At 40.8% G+C, this 16,138-nt stretch overlaps 1 protein-coding gene across 2 annotated transcripts in view; it reads right to left on the bottom strand.

Moving 5' to 3' along the window:
* ptgr2 (prostaglandin reductase 2) overlaps window positions 1-16,138 on the bottom strand; it is a 43,445-nt gene that overhangs the window by 11,297 nt on the left and 16,010 nt on the right. For both annotated transcript variants that reach the window (XM_033026760.1, XM_033026761.1), the window contains exons 4-5: window positions 13,930-14,121; window positions 6,353-6,523 (exon numbers count right to left, since the gene is read on the bottom strand). In XM_033026760.1, the coding sequence (XP_032882651.1) occupies window positions 6,353-6,523; window positions 13,930-14,121 (363 nt within the window). The remainder of the gene's footprint in view (window positions 1-6,352; window positions 6,524-13,929; window positions 14,122-16,138) is intronic.

The following is a 16,138-nucleotide window of genomic DNA, read 5'->3' on the forward strand; positions in this document are numbered from 1 at the left end:
AGCGTTGGTATTGATGTACCTTTCCAAAATTTAAGAATTAATTTTTTTGCTATTATTAAACCATAGTTAAGGAATAGATTTTGAGATGTATTCAATTTATTCCCATCTTCCATTACGCCAAATATAATCATTTCAGTATTAGGTTCCATTCTTGTCTTGAATAATTTTGTAAATATTTCAAAAATATCATTCCAGAATCTATAAAGTTTTATGCAGGAGACTAAGGAGTGTGTTATAGTTGCCTTTTGGGCTAGACATTTATCACAAGTGGCGGATATATTTGGATAAAATTTGTTCAATCTTGTTTTTGAGTAATATAATCTATGTACAATTTTAAATTGAATTAAATTATGTCTTACATTAATTGAACATTTGTGAATATATATCAGGTATTTTTCCCATTTAACCTTCGTAATTTTTATCATTAGTTCCCGTTCCCACTCTTCTCTAAGTACCTCTGTCGATGGTAGGTCTATATTTAGAATACTATTATATAAATATGATATTAATTTTTGTGAGTCAGCTTCAATATTCATTGCCTCTTCCAATAAGTCAGGAGTTACTTTTTGATATCCTTGTATATATTTTTTCACGAAATCGCAAATCTGAAGATATTTAAAATATTGGTTGTTTTTCAATTTAAATTTTAATTGTAATTGTTGGAATGATAGTAAGTTTCCCATTTCATACATATCCCCGATCCTTCTAATTCCGAGACTTTCCCATTGGTTATATGTCTTATCAATAAGAGATGGTTTAAATAAAGGGTTATTCGCTATTGGCATTAACAGTGATAGATTTCTTAATTTTAAAGATAATTTTATTTGTTTCCAAATTCTTATTGTACCATATATAATTGGGTTCTTCTTATATATTGTGTTATTCAGTTTTTTTGGGGAGAAGAGGATCGTTCCTATATTACTAGGATGGCAATCCTCCTTCTCCATTTTTATCCATTCTGTCTGTTGGGTAGCACTATCCAACCAATAAATCATATTCTTAATATGCACTGCCCAGTAGTAATACATAAAATTCGGAAGTGAAAGTCCCCCGACCTCTTTTGGTTTACATAAATGTTTTTTTGTGATTCTATGTGATCTATAGTCCCAAATATAATTAGTAATATTAGAGTCTAATTTTAAAAAAAAGTATTTTGGTATATATACCGGTATAGATTGAAATAGGTATAATAATTGTGGTAGGAAGATCATTTTTATTGCATTTATTCTACCTAATAATGATAAGGGAAGTGTTTTCCAAAATTTAATCAACGTATTAAGTTTATTTAATAAAGGCATGAAATTAGCATTGAATAATGCTTTATATTTTCTAGTAATCTGAATACCCAAATATTTAAATTTTTCTGTTGCGATTTTAAAGGGGAACTTCAGTAAGTGTGTAGGTTCTTGAGGTTTTAATGTCATGATTTCACTTTTATTCCAGTTTATTCTATATCCAGAAAAAGACCCAAATTCCTCTATTAAGTTTAATAAATTTGGTATGCTCGTTTGTGACTTTGTAATATATAAAAGTATATCGTCTGCATATAATGAGATTTTATTCTTTGAGTCTCTGGTATTATAGCCCTGAATATTCGGATGAATTCTTATACTTTCAGCCAGGGGTTCTATCATAAGGGCAAATAGCAGGGGTGATAGTGCACATCCCTGCCTATTACCCCTTGATAGTTGAAATTTTTGAGATAACATGTTATTAGTTAAAATTCTTGCCATCGGTTTATCATATAATAATTTTACCCATCTTATAAAATTCTCTCCCATATTAAATTTTTGTAATACTTTATATAAGTATTGCCACTCTACCTGATCAAATGCTTTCTCTGCATCCAAAGAAATAATTGATATATCTTCTTCCTCTACTTTATGCGAGTACATTATATTAAACAGACGTCTCAGATTATTAAATGAGTATCTTTTAGGTATAAACCCCGTTTGATCAGGGTTTATCAATTTACTAATATATTTGCTTAATCTTCTTGATAAAATCTTTGCTAAAATTTTCTGATCTGTATTTAAAAGTGATATAGCTCTGTACGAGCCCGGATCTTCTAAATCTTTATCTTTTTTTGGAATAAGTGTAATAGTTGATTCTGTTAGTGTTTCAGGTAGTTTGTTTTCTTTAAAAGCATGGGAGTATAAATTAAATAAATAAGGGCTTGTTATCTCCTGAAATTTTTTATAAAATTCATTATTAAAACCATCTGGTCCCGGTGTCTTACCATTTTTCAGCGATTTTATTGTTTCACCTATTTCTTTGATTGTAATTTGAGCTCCTAATTCCTCTTGTTCCAAAAGGTCCAGTATTGGAAGATTACAATTATCTAGAAATTTTTTTATTTTACTATCTTCTCTTTTAATTTTAGATGTATATAAGTTTTGATAAAATTGGGCAAATCTATTATTAATATCTTTAGGTAGTATTAGTAATTCTCCTTTCTCTGATTTAATTTTGGTTATAGTATTTTCCTTTTCTTGTTTTTTTCAATTGGCGAGCTAAAAGCTTATGTGGTTTGTCACCAAACTCAAAATGTTCCTGTTTTGTCATTTGGAATAGTCTTATTACCCTTGCCGATAAAATTCGATTAAGTTTAAATTTCAGTAATATTATCTTATTGTGTTTATCTGTCGTGGAATCTTTGGCATTATCCATCTCTAACTGTCTGATTTCTTGTTCTAACAACAATTGTTCTGTCTTATTCTTTTTATTTTGAAAACTTTGATATGAAATTATAATTCCTCTCATAAATGCCTTAAAAGTTTCCCATAGTAAAGAAGGCAAAGTACCTGGTATATCATTTGTATCGAAAAAAAGTTCCATTTGTTGTTTTAAATATTGATAGCCTTGCACATCATTTAAAATATGTGTATTAAACCTCCAAAAAAAATTTTTGCCCGGCATTCCCTCAAATTTTACTGAGAATGTCAACGGGGAGTGATCTGAGATACTACTAATGTGGTATGTTGGGTTGTTTGTATATGGCATTAATTTCATATCCACTAAAAAATAATCAATTCTTGAATAAGTTTTATGCACCGAAGAGTAAAACGAGTATTCCCTTCCAACTGGATTAGCAGATCTCCATACATCTATTATATTCGTATTTTTTATATATGTATTTAGAAGTTCGCTAGTTTTAGATTTTAAATTACTCTTCTTTTGTTTTGCTGATTTATCTAGATATGAATCTAAAACACAGTTAAAGTCCCCCCCTATTATCACATTTTGGTAATTAAACTCTGATATTATGTCAATAATTTTATCAAAAAAGTGGGGGTTATCAAAATTCGGAGCATAAATATTTATCAAAGTTAGTGGGGTTGCATAAATTTCACCCGAAACTATAATATATCTTCCCTCTTTATCTGATATGGTATTCTTTAATTTAAAAGGAATACCTTTCCTAATAAGAATAGCTGTACCCCTAGATTTAGAAGTAAATGAGGAGTAGTATGTTTGGCCTATCCAATTCGCCTTTAATCTTATTTGTGTTTGTTGTTTCATGTGTGTCTCCTGCAAAAACATTATGTCGCTTTTCAACGATTTTAGTTGGGCAAAAATTTTACCCCTCTTAATTGGTTCGTTGGCACCCCGTATATTCCAACTACAAAATGTAATTCCTCCATTCTTTATTTGTCTATCGTCTTGCATTGTAAATCAGGGTAATATTCCTGAATCATATGGTGCAAACAAATACCTCAGAACTTTAGGATTCCTTCAGATTTGATGTTATATTTCACAAGTTATTCATATTTAAAGTTTAAAAAAAAAGCCAACTTTGAAAAAAATAACTGCCTTTGAGGGCGACTCTTCCAGCAGCTTCCAGTGATGATGTCACAATGGCATCTCACAGTTGTCTAATCACAATGGAATCTCATTTATACAAGCTGCCGTGAAGATTCCGAAAACAGAAAATGACATCACAATCTGATCTCCAATGCCAATACACAAGCTATGAGAGTGTTTTTACAATGTTGTAAGGAGAGGGAAATAGTGGGGGAGAATTAAAAGTTTTAAAGTGACATTTAAAAATTGGATTTCTTCAAATCTGCACTGGTAGTTAGGCAGTTATGATGTCACAATGCCCTACCGGCTACAATGCTTCTATCCCAGAACACCGAGTCCTTCACAGCCAATGTCCGTCAGGGAAAGAATCTGCCACCCTAACCCAGCACAGCAAAGTTTAATGATTAGATTTGGATAATAAAAGATGGCCTTGTCAGTGGCACCTACTTCACATTAAATCTTAGTGCAATTGCATTTTTTAAAAAAAGTTTAAAATGAGGGAGGGGATTATTGCGTTGGGGAACGGGTTGCATTGGGGAAATGGGTACTTCACAATGGAATCTCATTTAGCAGCAAATCTGGGGGGGGGGGGGGGGGTTAGTGTGTGGGGGGGTTAGTGTGTGTGTGTGGGGGGGGTTTAGTGTGTGTGTGTGTGTGTGTGTGTGGGTGAGTGGGTGTGTGGGTGTGTGGGTGTGTGGGTGTGTGGGCGTGTGTCATGTCACAACGGGAACCCGTCAGCGCGCCTGTGCAGATGGGGGTTATGGGTGAGTGGTGGAATATTGCGTTCGGGGACCAGCCTTCCTGTGTGACACCGCACGCTGGGGGACGGGGCCAAACGGGTCCCACTTGGTCTTATCTCCTTTAAACTTTGCCCCTCACTTTAAAGCTATAACCCCTAATCTTTGATATTTCTACCCGAGGTAAAGATTCTGAAAATAGACACAAAGTGCAGGAGTAATTCAGCAGGTCAAACAGCATCTCTGGTGGAAAAGGATGGGTGACTTTTTGGGTCGGGACCCTTCTTCAGACTGGCTGTCTTCAAAAAGATCCTGACTGTTTACAATGCCTGTGACTCAATTTTATTTAGTTCTATCATCAGGTCTTCCCTCAACCCCTTCTGTTCCAGAAAAAACAATCCAAGTTTGTCCAACCTCTCCATATAGCCTATTCCCTATAAATGCATGCAGCATGCAGCTTTCCTCAATGTCAGCAACTCCACCAATTTTGATGTCATCTCCAACTGTACTAACCAACCCATCCACATACGTACACACACACACACACACACATAAATATGGACATACATGCATATCCCTGCTGAACTTCACAGGCCTCAGACCTCCACCCAGAATAAAATTCTTCTATAGTAAGCAAGTTCTGAATCCAAATAACCAAGTCACCATGGATGCTGTGCATCTTAATCTTTTGGATTAGCCTACTATGAGGGACTTTATCAAATCTTACTAAAATCTATGTAGTCAATGTCCACTGCCCAACCTTCAACCAGGTCCTTCGTTGCATCCTCAGAAAGTTTGACTCAAGTTTGTAAAACATGATCCATCTTGGACAAAGTCATGCTGACTGCCTCTAATTAGCCCATTCTCTTCCAAATGTGAATAAATTATATCGTGAAGAATCCTCTCCAATAGCTTCACGGTCGTTGATGTTTAGCTCACCGGCCTGGATTATTTCTACTGTCTTTCTTAAACAAATAGGAACAACACTAGTTACTCTCCAGTCTTCTGGAAACTTGCCTGTGGCTAGAGCAGATACAAAGATCTTCTCCAAGTATAAATGTCCTCCTTTATCGTTGAATGGTCTTGCCCTTACCTTGCCATCCTTATCCTTCCTGGAACATGTCAGTCCTGAACCCTGATTAGCTGGTCTTTAAACAATCCTACATGTCAAATATGGACTTACCCAATAACAACTGCTCCCAATTTACTCTCCCTAGCTCCTGCCTAATAATGCTGTAATCTGCCTTAACTTAATTTAATACTTTCCTCGCAAGGTCCAAAATATTGACATCCATTTTAGAAATTATAACAAAAAAGCAAAACATCCAATTAAAACTGATCAACTTAAAAGTTTTATCATGAAGATTGAAAATATATGTTACATACTGAAGATTCAGAATCAGGATCAAGGAGTTTGTTCAGTATTGAGAAATATGAACAAAGCTAGTTGAGGAATACATTAATCATAACTGAAGTGAAAGGCAGGTGGTTAAATTGTCTTCTGTTCGGATCTGTAACAATGATGATAGGAATAATGGTACCCAATTTTAGGGTTGACGTTTGCTGCAAAACATAAATCTAAAAACACAAGATGATCAATGATCTGAAAAGGAGATGATGAAATCGGTGGAAGGATGACATTCTAAAGAAAATGCAGATGCTGGAAACCTGATACAACAAAAGCAAAAAACACTTAGCAGGTCAAGCAGCATCAGTAGGAAGAGAACTAAGTAAGTTTACAGATAGAAAACCCTTTGTCAGATGTGGAAAGGGAGAAAACAAATTGCTTATGACCAACCTGTTCCACGTACCTGACCAGCTAACATCCCACAAGCTCCTGCGGCGCCACTGACCACCATAGTTTGATTAGCTCCAGGCTTCACGTGGCCTTTCTCCCTCACACCCAGTAGAGAGGTAAGCCCTGGCATTCCAACAATACCCAGGAAATAGGAGAGGTGCCCATCTACAAGCTGAGGATCAAGCTGCAAGAAAACCAAAAAAGTCACATGAAATTAAACAATACAGATGGAAAGAAATGTTAACCTCACAAGCTTGTTGTGAAACTGGATTGGATATACAGTAATTCATTTGCATTCCCTACCTTGCAAAATATTTATTGCCACATTGCAGTTTATGAATCTTGCTACACATTGATAGTCTGCCACATTTCCCATGACATTAATAAAGGGGCTGTCCCACTGCGGCGACCTAATTGGCGGGTTCAGAAGAGTTTAGGAGAGTTTGAAAAAGTGTCATGTTGAAGACCTCCTTCGACTATGTAGAAGACCTCCTTCGATCTCCTTCGACTATGTTGAAGACTTGCTTCGACTAGCTTCGGGAAAATTGGACCGAATAGAGGAGTGAAGTCGACCTCCTTCGACCTCCCTTCGAGTATGTTGTAGACTATCTACAACTACCTTTGACTACCCTCGATTACCTACGACCTACTTCGACTAAACCTACGAGTTTTAAAAAATATATATTTTTTAACTTGCGGGCATTTTTCAGCATGTTGAAAAATACGCCGCGACCTAGCTGAGGCCTCGAGTATGCGGGGACTAATCTCGAGCATGAAGGAGAGTTACAAAGACCTCCTAGGACCATGTGTCGACCATGCTGCGAGTATGAGTCGAGGGCAAACTCTTCTGAACTCGCAGATTAGGTCGCCGCAGTGGGATAGCCCCTTTACACTTCAGAAGTGTGTCAATGGGACGTCCCGAGATCTTGAACAGTGACAAAATGTAAATCTGTTCTTTTTATTGAAGTCAGTGGCATATAATATTGGGCTTCGTAAAAAAACCATGTGCACTTCAATTTCACAAGACTCCTCATGGTCAGATAAAGTTAATTTATAAAGTCCTCGGCTCAATTAAAGGCAGCCACTCATAATCCATCTGAAGCTAATCACACTGTGATGAATACTGTTAATCATCATTACACTGTAAGTCATTGGAACATTATAGTTTCACAGGATGACACCTTGTTGCTAATATTGTCCTCCCATCAAAGACACAGCCGTCAAACTAGCAAGTAGTCCACAAGAGGTGCGGGAACAAGGCAAAGGTACTGCAACGGGAAATTGCTTTGGAGACCATTAAAACCAAAGTCACCCATTTCACTTAAAGAAGCCACAGGTACCCGTTGTTGCAATACAGATGCAAGATTCAATTTAGAAGTGTTTAAGGTAATGAAAGGATCGAAAAGGCAGGCATGAAGATATTGCAAATCCAGAAGGACACCAAATGGCAAGTGTAAGAAGGTTCCAAATTATAAATAAATTTGGGAGAAACTTTTCAGTCCTGTCATATCAACCTCTATTGTCCCAGTATTCTGCAGGTATAGTGATCCATAATCTTAAGAGGAGTGCAATTGCAGGGGATTGAATTGGAGCACAGAAATTGGCCCTTAGACGGAAGACCCAGAACCGGTCCATCAAGTACACACCTCTATTAATTTCCCAGCACTTGGTCCATAGACTTTTGTGCCTTGAAGATTTAAGTGCTTTTTGAGATACTTAAATCCAGAGAGTGAGTCTGTCTCCACTAACCCCTCAGGGAATGCATTCCAGTCGCCATCACTTGATAAAATTCCTCAGCTTCCCTCTAAACCTCCCACCCACATCTTAAAGCTAATTGATCTCCCGTTTCAGCTGCAGGATCTTCTGTTTACATCTATCCCATCTATGGCCTTCATAATTGTTGTATACTTCCAATCAGGTTCCCCTTCAACCTCCTCCATACCAAGGAAAACAAATACATTAATGAAACACTCCATCCCAGGCAACAGACTGGTGAATAACCTCTGCACTCTTTCTAGTACAATCATGACAACCAGATTAGTGCACAATGGTCTAGCTGTGGTTTAACCCGTATTTATAAACTTGTATCAAAACCTCCCTGCTTTTTATGTTATATGCCCCAATCAAGGAAACAGTATTTTGCATGCCTTCTTGACCAACTTATCTACCTATGCTGCCACATTCAGGGATCAATGGATTTGTACACCTAGGTCCCTCAAAATACCTGTCAGGCTTATTTGTCCTCCAAAATTTGGCATTCAGTTCTAGGAGATTGTGAGCTATTTCTCTCGTCATACATAATGGTGGGCTATGTAAAGGTTCTACCATTTTATGAGTAAGTTGCGTCTGCCAAATCGGTCTCAACCAGTGCAAGCTCTGCCATCTGTATCATTGGTAATGAAGGCCAGCTGCTTTTATGCAGGAACAATTATATGTGTGGTACAGTAACAGACATACAGCATACAACCCAGTGGTATGAATATTGATTTCTCCAACTCCAAGTAACCCTTGCATCCCCCCTCTCTCTCTCTCCATCCCTTCCCCACCCAAGTCGTATCAGCTTCAAAGTCGTCGAGTCTCATCGTCTATACTCATTTTCACCGAGCACACAGCTAACTATGGCCTGTTTCCTTTATCATTGTAACTTTTTTTGCATCTTTCATTCATTTGTTCTATATCTCTCTACATCACCGTCTATATCTCTTGTTTCCCTTTTCGCTAACGCAGTCTGAAGGGTCTTGACCAGAATCATCACCTATTCCTTAGCTCCAGTGATGCTGTCTGACCCGTTGAGTTACTCCAGCTTTTTAGAAACATAGAAAATAGGTGCAGGAGGAGGCCATTCGGCCCTTCGCGCCAGCACCGCCATTCATTGTGATCATGGCTGCGTCCCCTATCAATAACCTGTGCCTGCCTTCTCCCCATATCCCTTGACTCCACTAGCCCCTAGATGCCTATCCAACTCTCTCTTAAATCCATCCAGTGACTTGGCCTCCACTGCCCTCTGTGGCAGGGAATTCCATAAATTCACAACTCTCTGGGTGAAAAAGTTTTTTCTCACCTCAGTCTTAAATGACCTCCCCTTTATTCTAAGACTGTGGCCCCTGGTTCTGGACTCGACCAACATTGGGAACATTTTTCCTGCATCTAGCTTGTCCAGTCCTTCTATAATTTTATATGTTTCTATAAGAACCCCCTCATCCTTCTAAACTCCAGTAACATTTTTGTGTCTATCGTCAGTTTAAACCAGCATCTGCAGTTTAGTTTAATTTAGAGAAACAGTGCAGAAACACCGCGCCCACCGAGTCCGCACCACCCAACAATCCTCGCACATTAACACCACACCACACACATGGGGCAATTTTACATTTATACCAAGCCAATGAACCTACAAATCTGTACGTCTTTGGAGTATGGAAGGAAACCGATGATCTCAGAGATAACCCACATGGTCATGGGGAGAACGTACAAACTTCGTACAGACAGCCCCCGGAGTTGGGATGATAACCAGGTCTCAGGCGTTGTAAGGCAGCAACTCTACCGCTGCGCCACCGTACTGCCCTTTTATACCGCAGTTCCTTCCAACACATGGAAACATGCCTTTTGGTCCAACTCATGCATGCTAACCAAGTCACCTAGCTGAGTGAGTAACATATGCCTGCATCTGACCCATGGACCACCAAATCTTTCCCAGCCATGTACTTGATCAAATGTATTGTTATTGTACCTGCGCACTCACTTTCTCTGGCAGCTCGATCCACACACCCACCACCCGCTGGGGGGGAAAAAAAAAAAAAACTTGCCCCTTGTGTGCCCTTTATTAGTATTGATTATTATTGTCACATATACTGGGATATAGTGAAAAACTGTTTTGCGTTCTATCTCGGCAAATCATACGATACGCTCCAACAAATCAAAATCTTAACGTACAAAAGCAAAAAAAGTGCTAAATATATTTACAGCTCTAAAGAAAGTGCAGATAAAAATAGTGCAAGGGTAGCATGGAAAGAGGTCCTTCGGCCCAACTTGCCCTTACCGACCAAAATGCCCCATCTACATTAGTCCCATCTGCCTGCATTTGGCCCATATCCATCAAACCCCTTCCTATCCATGTACCTGTACCTGTCCAAATGTCATTTAAACGTTGTTATAGTACCTGCCTCAACTACCTCCCCTGGAAGCTCCTTCTATATAACCACCACCTTCTATGTAAAAAAAGTTGCTCATCATGTTCTTATTAAATCTTTTCTGTTTCACCTTAAACCTACATGCTCAGTTCTCGATTCCCCTACTCTGGATAAAGAATCTATGCATCTACCCTATCTATTCCCCTCATGATTTTATACACCTCCATAAGATCACCCCTTATCCTCCCGTGCTCTAAAGAATAAAGCCCTAGCCTGCAGAATCTCTTCCTATAGCTTAGGACCTGGCTAGATCATTGTAAATCTTTTCTGCACTCTTTTCAGCTTAACAACAGCAAGGAAGAAGCTCTGTTCCTGTGTCAGGTTCCAGGTGTTATGCCTTTAAGGTTTTGTATCTTTGGCTCGATGGGTGAGAAGGAAGAGAGAATGACATAGGTGTAAGGGGTCCTTGCTATGTTGGCTGCTTTCTCAAGGCAACGTGACACATAGATGTTGTTGGCGGGCGGAGTCGGGCGGAGAAAATTGGGCCACATCTACAACTCTGCGATTTTTGGGCAGAGTTGATGCCAAACTAAACTGAGATGCATCTCAGTAGGATACTTTCTCAGAGTAGAGCTTGGGAACATGCTGAATTTCCTTCATCTAAAATCTATGAGCTTTGATTCCCCTATTCTGGGAAAAAGACTGATCATTCATCCTATCAATGCTCCTCTTGATTTAATGGTCATCCCTCTGCCACCTATACTCCAAGGAAAAATGCTCCAGCCTATTCAGTCTTTCTTTACAACTCAAGCCCTGCAAAACAGGCAACATCCTTACAAATCTTACTCAATAACATCTTTCCTATATCAGAGTGACCAGAACTTAACACAATACTCCAATTGTGGTTTCACACAGAGGTACTCTATTGCTGCACTGGAAAAACTGAAGGCCAGAGCTGCAGACAGGAGAACCTATTGCAAAAAAAATAACTTTTGCAAGTGGGCAATGAATTGTAGTGCCTGTCTTTTCAGGAGACTTGTTTTGCAAAGATTGTGACTGTTTTTCCAGAGGATTTTCGGGAAGGTTTGATGGAGGCGACAATGGCTGCAAGATCACGGGGGTGAGACTATGAGTCAGAAGGGAGCTGATGCAATTGACTTTACGTTGTTCCCTTCGGTGAACTCACTTCCCACCCCATTTCGCTTTGCCATGGTCAATCGGGTGCTGGAAGGTACAGCAGCATCTCGGACTTGCATGGGGCCCAGGCTGGACTTAATCCGTAGGCCTCTCCCGAGCTGCGGTATCATCATATTGACATAATCAATGAGCATTACTGGACTACGCCCACTGATCTCAATCTCTCCTGTGCTCTGATCTGCAGAAAAGTGCTGGGTGCTGTTTTGTGACTATTAAATGGTTAATCAATCTTATCGGGGGGGGGGGGGGGGGGAGCGAGGGGGGTTCAGTTGAGCTCTGCAAGTGTAGCTGCTACATCACCCACTCCTGTTCCCCAGTCACTGTGCAGAGTGTTAACCTTTAGGAGCGGACTGAAAAGCTGTGTGCACCCTGACATGAGTATTGATGCTGTGTAAAGGTAATGGCTGGAGATGTTGGCCCTTCAGACATTGTTGCAGCCCCAAAGATGTCAGGAAAGGCAGTTTTGTCCTCAAGACAGCATGCAAAGCCACAAGCCCAGATTAAGTGGGTCACAGTAGGTGGGATTTCCTGCCAGGGGACCCACTGGGGGCAATTGTAGGAATATTAGTCCCACCCTTCAGATCCAATGAGCTCCTTCTCCCTCATCTCTGCCCTTTGGGGGTGTGCAGTCAGATATTACCCCCATCTCACCCAGTCATCAAGAGAACAACCTCCATCATGCCCTTTCATTTTGACACCAGCTGTTCATGCAGCTTGTGTGGGACGGAGTCACTGCGGGCCATTTTGTTGTCCAGTTTGAAGGGGCTGTTTATTCAGTTCTTGGACCATGCGCTGTGTCATGCCTGTACAGGAGAGGGAGACTTTTGTAAAAACTGCCCTAGCCTCTGGGTCACAGCTTCCACCTCAACAGCCCAGGAAGGTACCTCTAATCATCCTCTCCACCCATTGCGGTGGACATTGGGGTAGAGTATGTTGCAAGAGAGTGAGAGGAGGGAGTATTCTGGGGTAAGGCAACGAAGAAAACAAAACATCAAGGGGTGCCGCCCCTTGACGTCCAGGGGCCTGCGTTTGGCCCCGGCTCTGACCCTGAGGAACCTGTTGGCCCCGGGATTAAAAAATGGCTGGTTCAGAGGAAGCCAATGTAGCAGACAGACACCTCCTCCTAGATGAATGTTTTAGTGCTCACAAAGGCTTGCAGGAAGAAAAGGAGGGGGCACCCATCCTCTCTGAAGTAGAAGGCAGCCCTAAGGTCCAGAGGCCTCTTGAGGGGGATGATTTACCAGCTGTTAGAGTCAGCAGCCCGAGTCCAGTCTTCTGGGTTGATAGGTGGCCCTGCAGTGGTGGGACCAACAGAGGTAGACGGTTTGGTTGTGGGGATTGGGGATGGAACCCCAGCCTAGGCTCTCAGTCCGGGCTGTGCGTAAGGGTGAAGGGTATAGTGATCCACTGGATGGGGTATAGTGATCCACTGGATGGATCCCCAAGATGCCAGCCTCTCCCACAGAGCCTGGTACAGATGTTCCTGTGGTGGGGGAGGTAGGGAGCACTCCAGGTGCTGCATCTGGAATGGGGGGGAGGGGGGTGGGAAGCTGGGTGTGGTGGTCAACAAGAGCCCTATCCTCATTTCAGAGTCCAAGCTTGTCAGTGATCAGTCTACCCCGGAAACACTGAAAATGGCATTGAACCTTGTTTCTCCAAGTCCGGAGATAGTGAGTAGTGATGTGCGGGTGTCCTGCCCCTCTTTGCCCCAGGACCCGGAACCAGTTGATTTTCTGGAGTGGGGGTCATTAGTGTTTCCTTTAAAATTAAAGGAGAGCAGCTGGAGGAACTCAGCAGAGCCAGGCAGCATCTGAGCAGGGATATACACGGAAGACGTTTTAGGTTAAGAGCCCATATGTCCCCACGATTTTAGAAAATACTTCAATTTGAGCGGCTAATGTTGATTGAGGAATAACTCAATAGATTTTGCCATGAGTTCCTCAACCTGCATCTGAGAGTGGACATAAATTCTATTTTACATGTCATTCATAGATCAACCACAGAATTTCTAACTCAGAGATGAGGTGCTACCAATCAAGCCATAGTTACCTCTCGCTAGTATTTCATAACATATAGAAATAGAACACATTATATGTTAACATGGACAGGTGGCAAATATCTGTTATTCAAGTTCAAATTTGCAACATAAATAAGAACATTTCATGTTGGACCTGTGGGAAAGGACTAAGGGAGATGTTAAATGGGAAGATAGCATATAAACTATGGCAACGTTTAGTGGCAATATTCCATACGAATTGGAAACTACCTTCATCAGGACTTTCCCATCCACAATGGCCCGAGTCTGCCAAGGCCAGTTGAATGAAGTTACAACATCACATTTTTGAAACATGGGATGTTTACTATCTTCAACCACTCCCACTCCTCCACCAACAGCAACTCTGGATACTTGCCAAGGATGCAAATAGTCCACCCCGGTGTCTTCATTCATCCTGCATCGCTACAAAAATGGAAATCAAAGTCAACCATTAAACTTCAGGCACTAAAATTAGTCCATCTTAACAGATTGGAATAAACACAGGACAGAACAAGAACAAAAACTAGTCCATTCAGTCCTTTGTCCTTTTCCCAAGCATTCAATTGTGTCTTGGCTTCCTAATTCGATTAAAAATTTTTTTTTGTCAACCCACCTCAGCTTGTTAAAGATAGAGTTCTAGCTTCCCACTACCCCTTGGTGCGATTAAATGCTCTCAGACCAAGACCGAAAGCCCAGCTCTAATTTAATGCCCCAATGATCTGAAACCTCCTACCTGGGGAAAGACCTTTCCTGCATTTGCCTGCAAGACATTTGCAATTAATGAAAAATCTTTAAAGTCAAATCCTATTTTAATGCAACAATGAAAACACAGCAATGCTAACAAATAGTAAAGTAGTTATGACCAGATAATATATTTACGGTAAGTGAGCGAAAAAAAGGAGAGAACTGGAGGAATTCAGCGGGTCAGGCAGTATCTGGGCGAGGGCTCCTTGCCAAGGTACTAAACATGGAGGTGAAAGAAGAGTTCAACATCACGACAGGCATAGGGCTCATTGAAGTGTGGGGAACAAAGTAGAGGCCTCTGTTGAGAACAGACCACTCAATGTCAAGCATGGAGGTTGTTAGAGGGGATGGTGAGGTCACAGCAGGGGTTGGAGCTGGGGCAGGCAAGGCGTCAGAAGAGGTGATGGGAGGGAGGGCTCTAGGAGTGGAAGAAAGGGTAATGTTGCAGGGGAAGGGAGCTCAGAGGAGGTGGGGAAAGGGCAGAACACAAGATCAGACAGGTGGGGGCCTTTGACTAGACAAGCAGTGCAGCCCCACAAGGTGTTAGGGGCCTTGGGAAGGTGGACCGCAGGAGAACAGCAGGATACCAGCTTGACATCAGGAGCTTGGAGATATCAGGAAAATGAAAGAGTGGATCCAGCAGGACAATGTTTGGGAGAGCAAGGACTGTGGCTGTGGGGAGAAAGAGAGAAGGCCAGAATGTACTGGCACACGGCAGAGAGGGTTGCGCATAGGTCATGGAGGAAAAACAGTTCAGATAAGCTATGAATAGAATGGAGATACCAAAAGTTCTGTTTGGGACAGAACTATGAGATCTGGAGCTAGAAGCCATTCACGACAAGATGGCAGAGAGGACAATTATGAGGAAGGACACATGGTTATGAGTCCAGGTTAGAACATAGTTGAAGAATTGGAGAGCAGTGAAAATCAGAGGGGCAGTGGTGAGAGGGGGCTTCCGCAGAGAGGAGGAAAACTTCTTTACATTGCATACCTTGAAGAGACTTCACAATGGAGCAGTAAAATTGAGTTAAAAGAGACTGCAGATGCTGAAGTCTGCAACAAAACTAAAGGAGAGCAGCTGGAGGAACTCAGCAGAGCCAGGCAGCATCTGAGCAGGGATGTACACTGAAGACGTTTTAGGTTATTTGCCTTTATCAAGAAGAGAAATGGGTTCGATGAAGGGTCTCAACCCAAAACAAATGTCCATCTCTCCATAATACAGCTTTATCCACCAGCTGCTCTTTTTTGCTCCAGATTCTAGCATCTGCAGTTTCTGTGCCTTGTATGTTTCAGTGACATTGACAGAAATAAATATTCCCAGCAAATACACGTCCTCTTAACACCAAGTCTTCAACTTGTAGCCAAAACAGAAAGCCATATTTTAGCATCTTCATTCCAAAAATGGCAGCACCAACAGGATTCCCCCAGTTGTTTGGTAAGAGTATCTACCTTTATTTTATTCTCAAGACCCGTGGATGGAAGCTTTTTGAACAAGGTGATAGTGTTAACGCCATAGCTAACCCATTTACATTGGGAGTATTGTACACAATTGTGATCATTAATTACAACAAAAAAAAGCGCTGGTAAGAGCAAAATGCCCAGAAGGGTGATTGGATGGCTCTTAATGGGAGATTGTTGAAATGAAAAGTGCAAACTTGAAAGAAAAGACAAATGCTGGGATCTTATTCAAAATTAT

This window comes from Amblyraja radiata, chromosome 9 (assembly GCF_010909765.2).
Source record: "Amblyraja radiata isolate CabotCenter1 chromosome 9, sAmbRad1.1.pri, whole genome shotgun sequence".
Lineage (NCBI taxonomy): Eukaryota > Metazoa > Chordata > Chondrichthyes > Rajiformes > Rajidae > Amblyraja > Amblyraja radiata.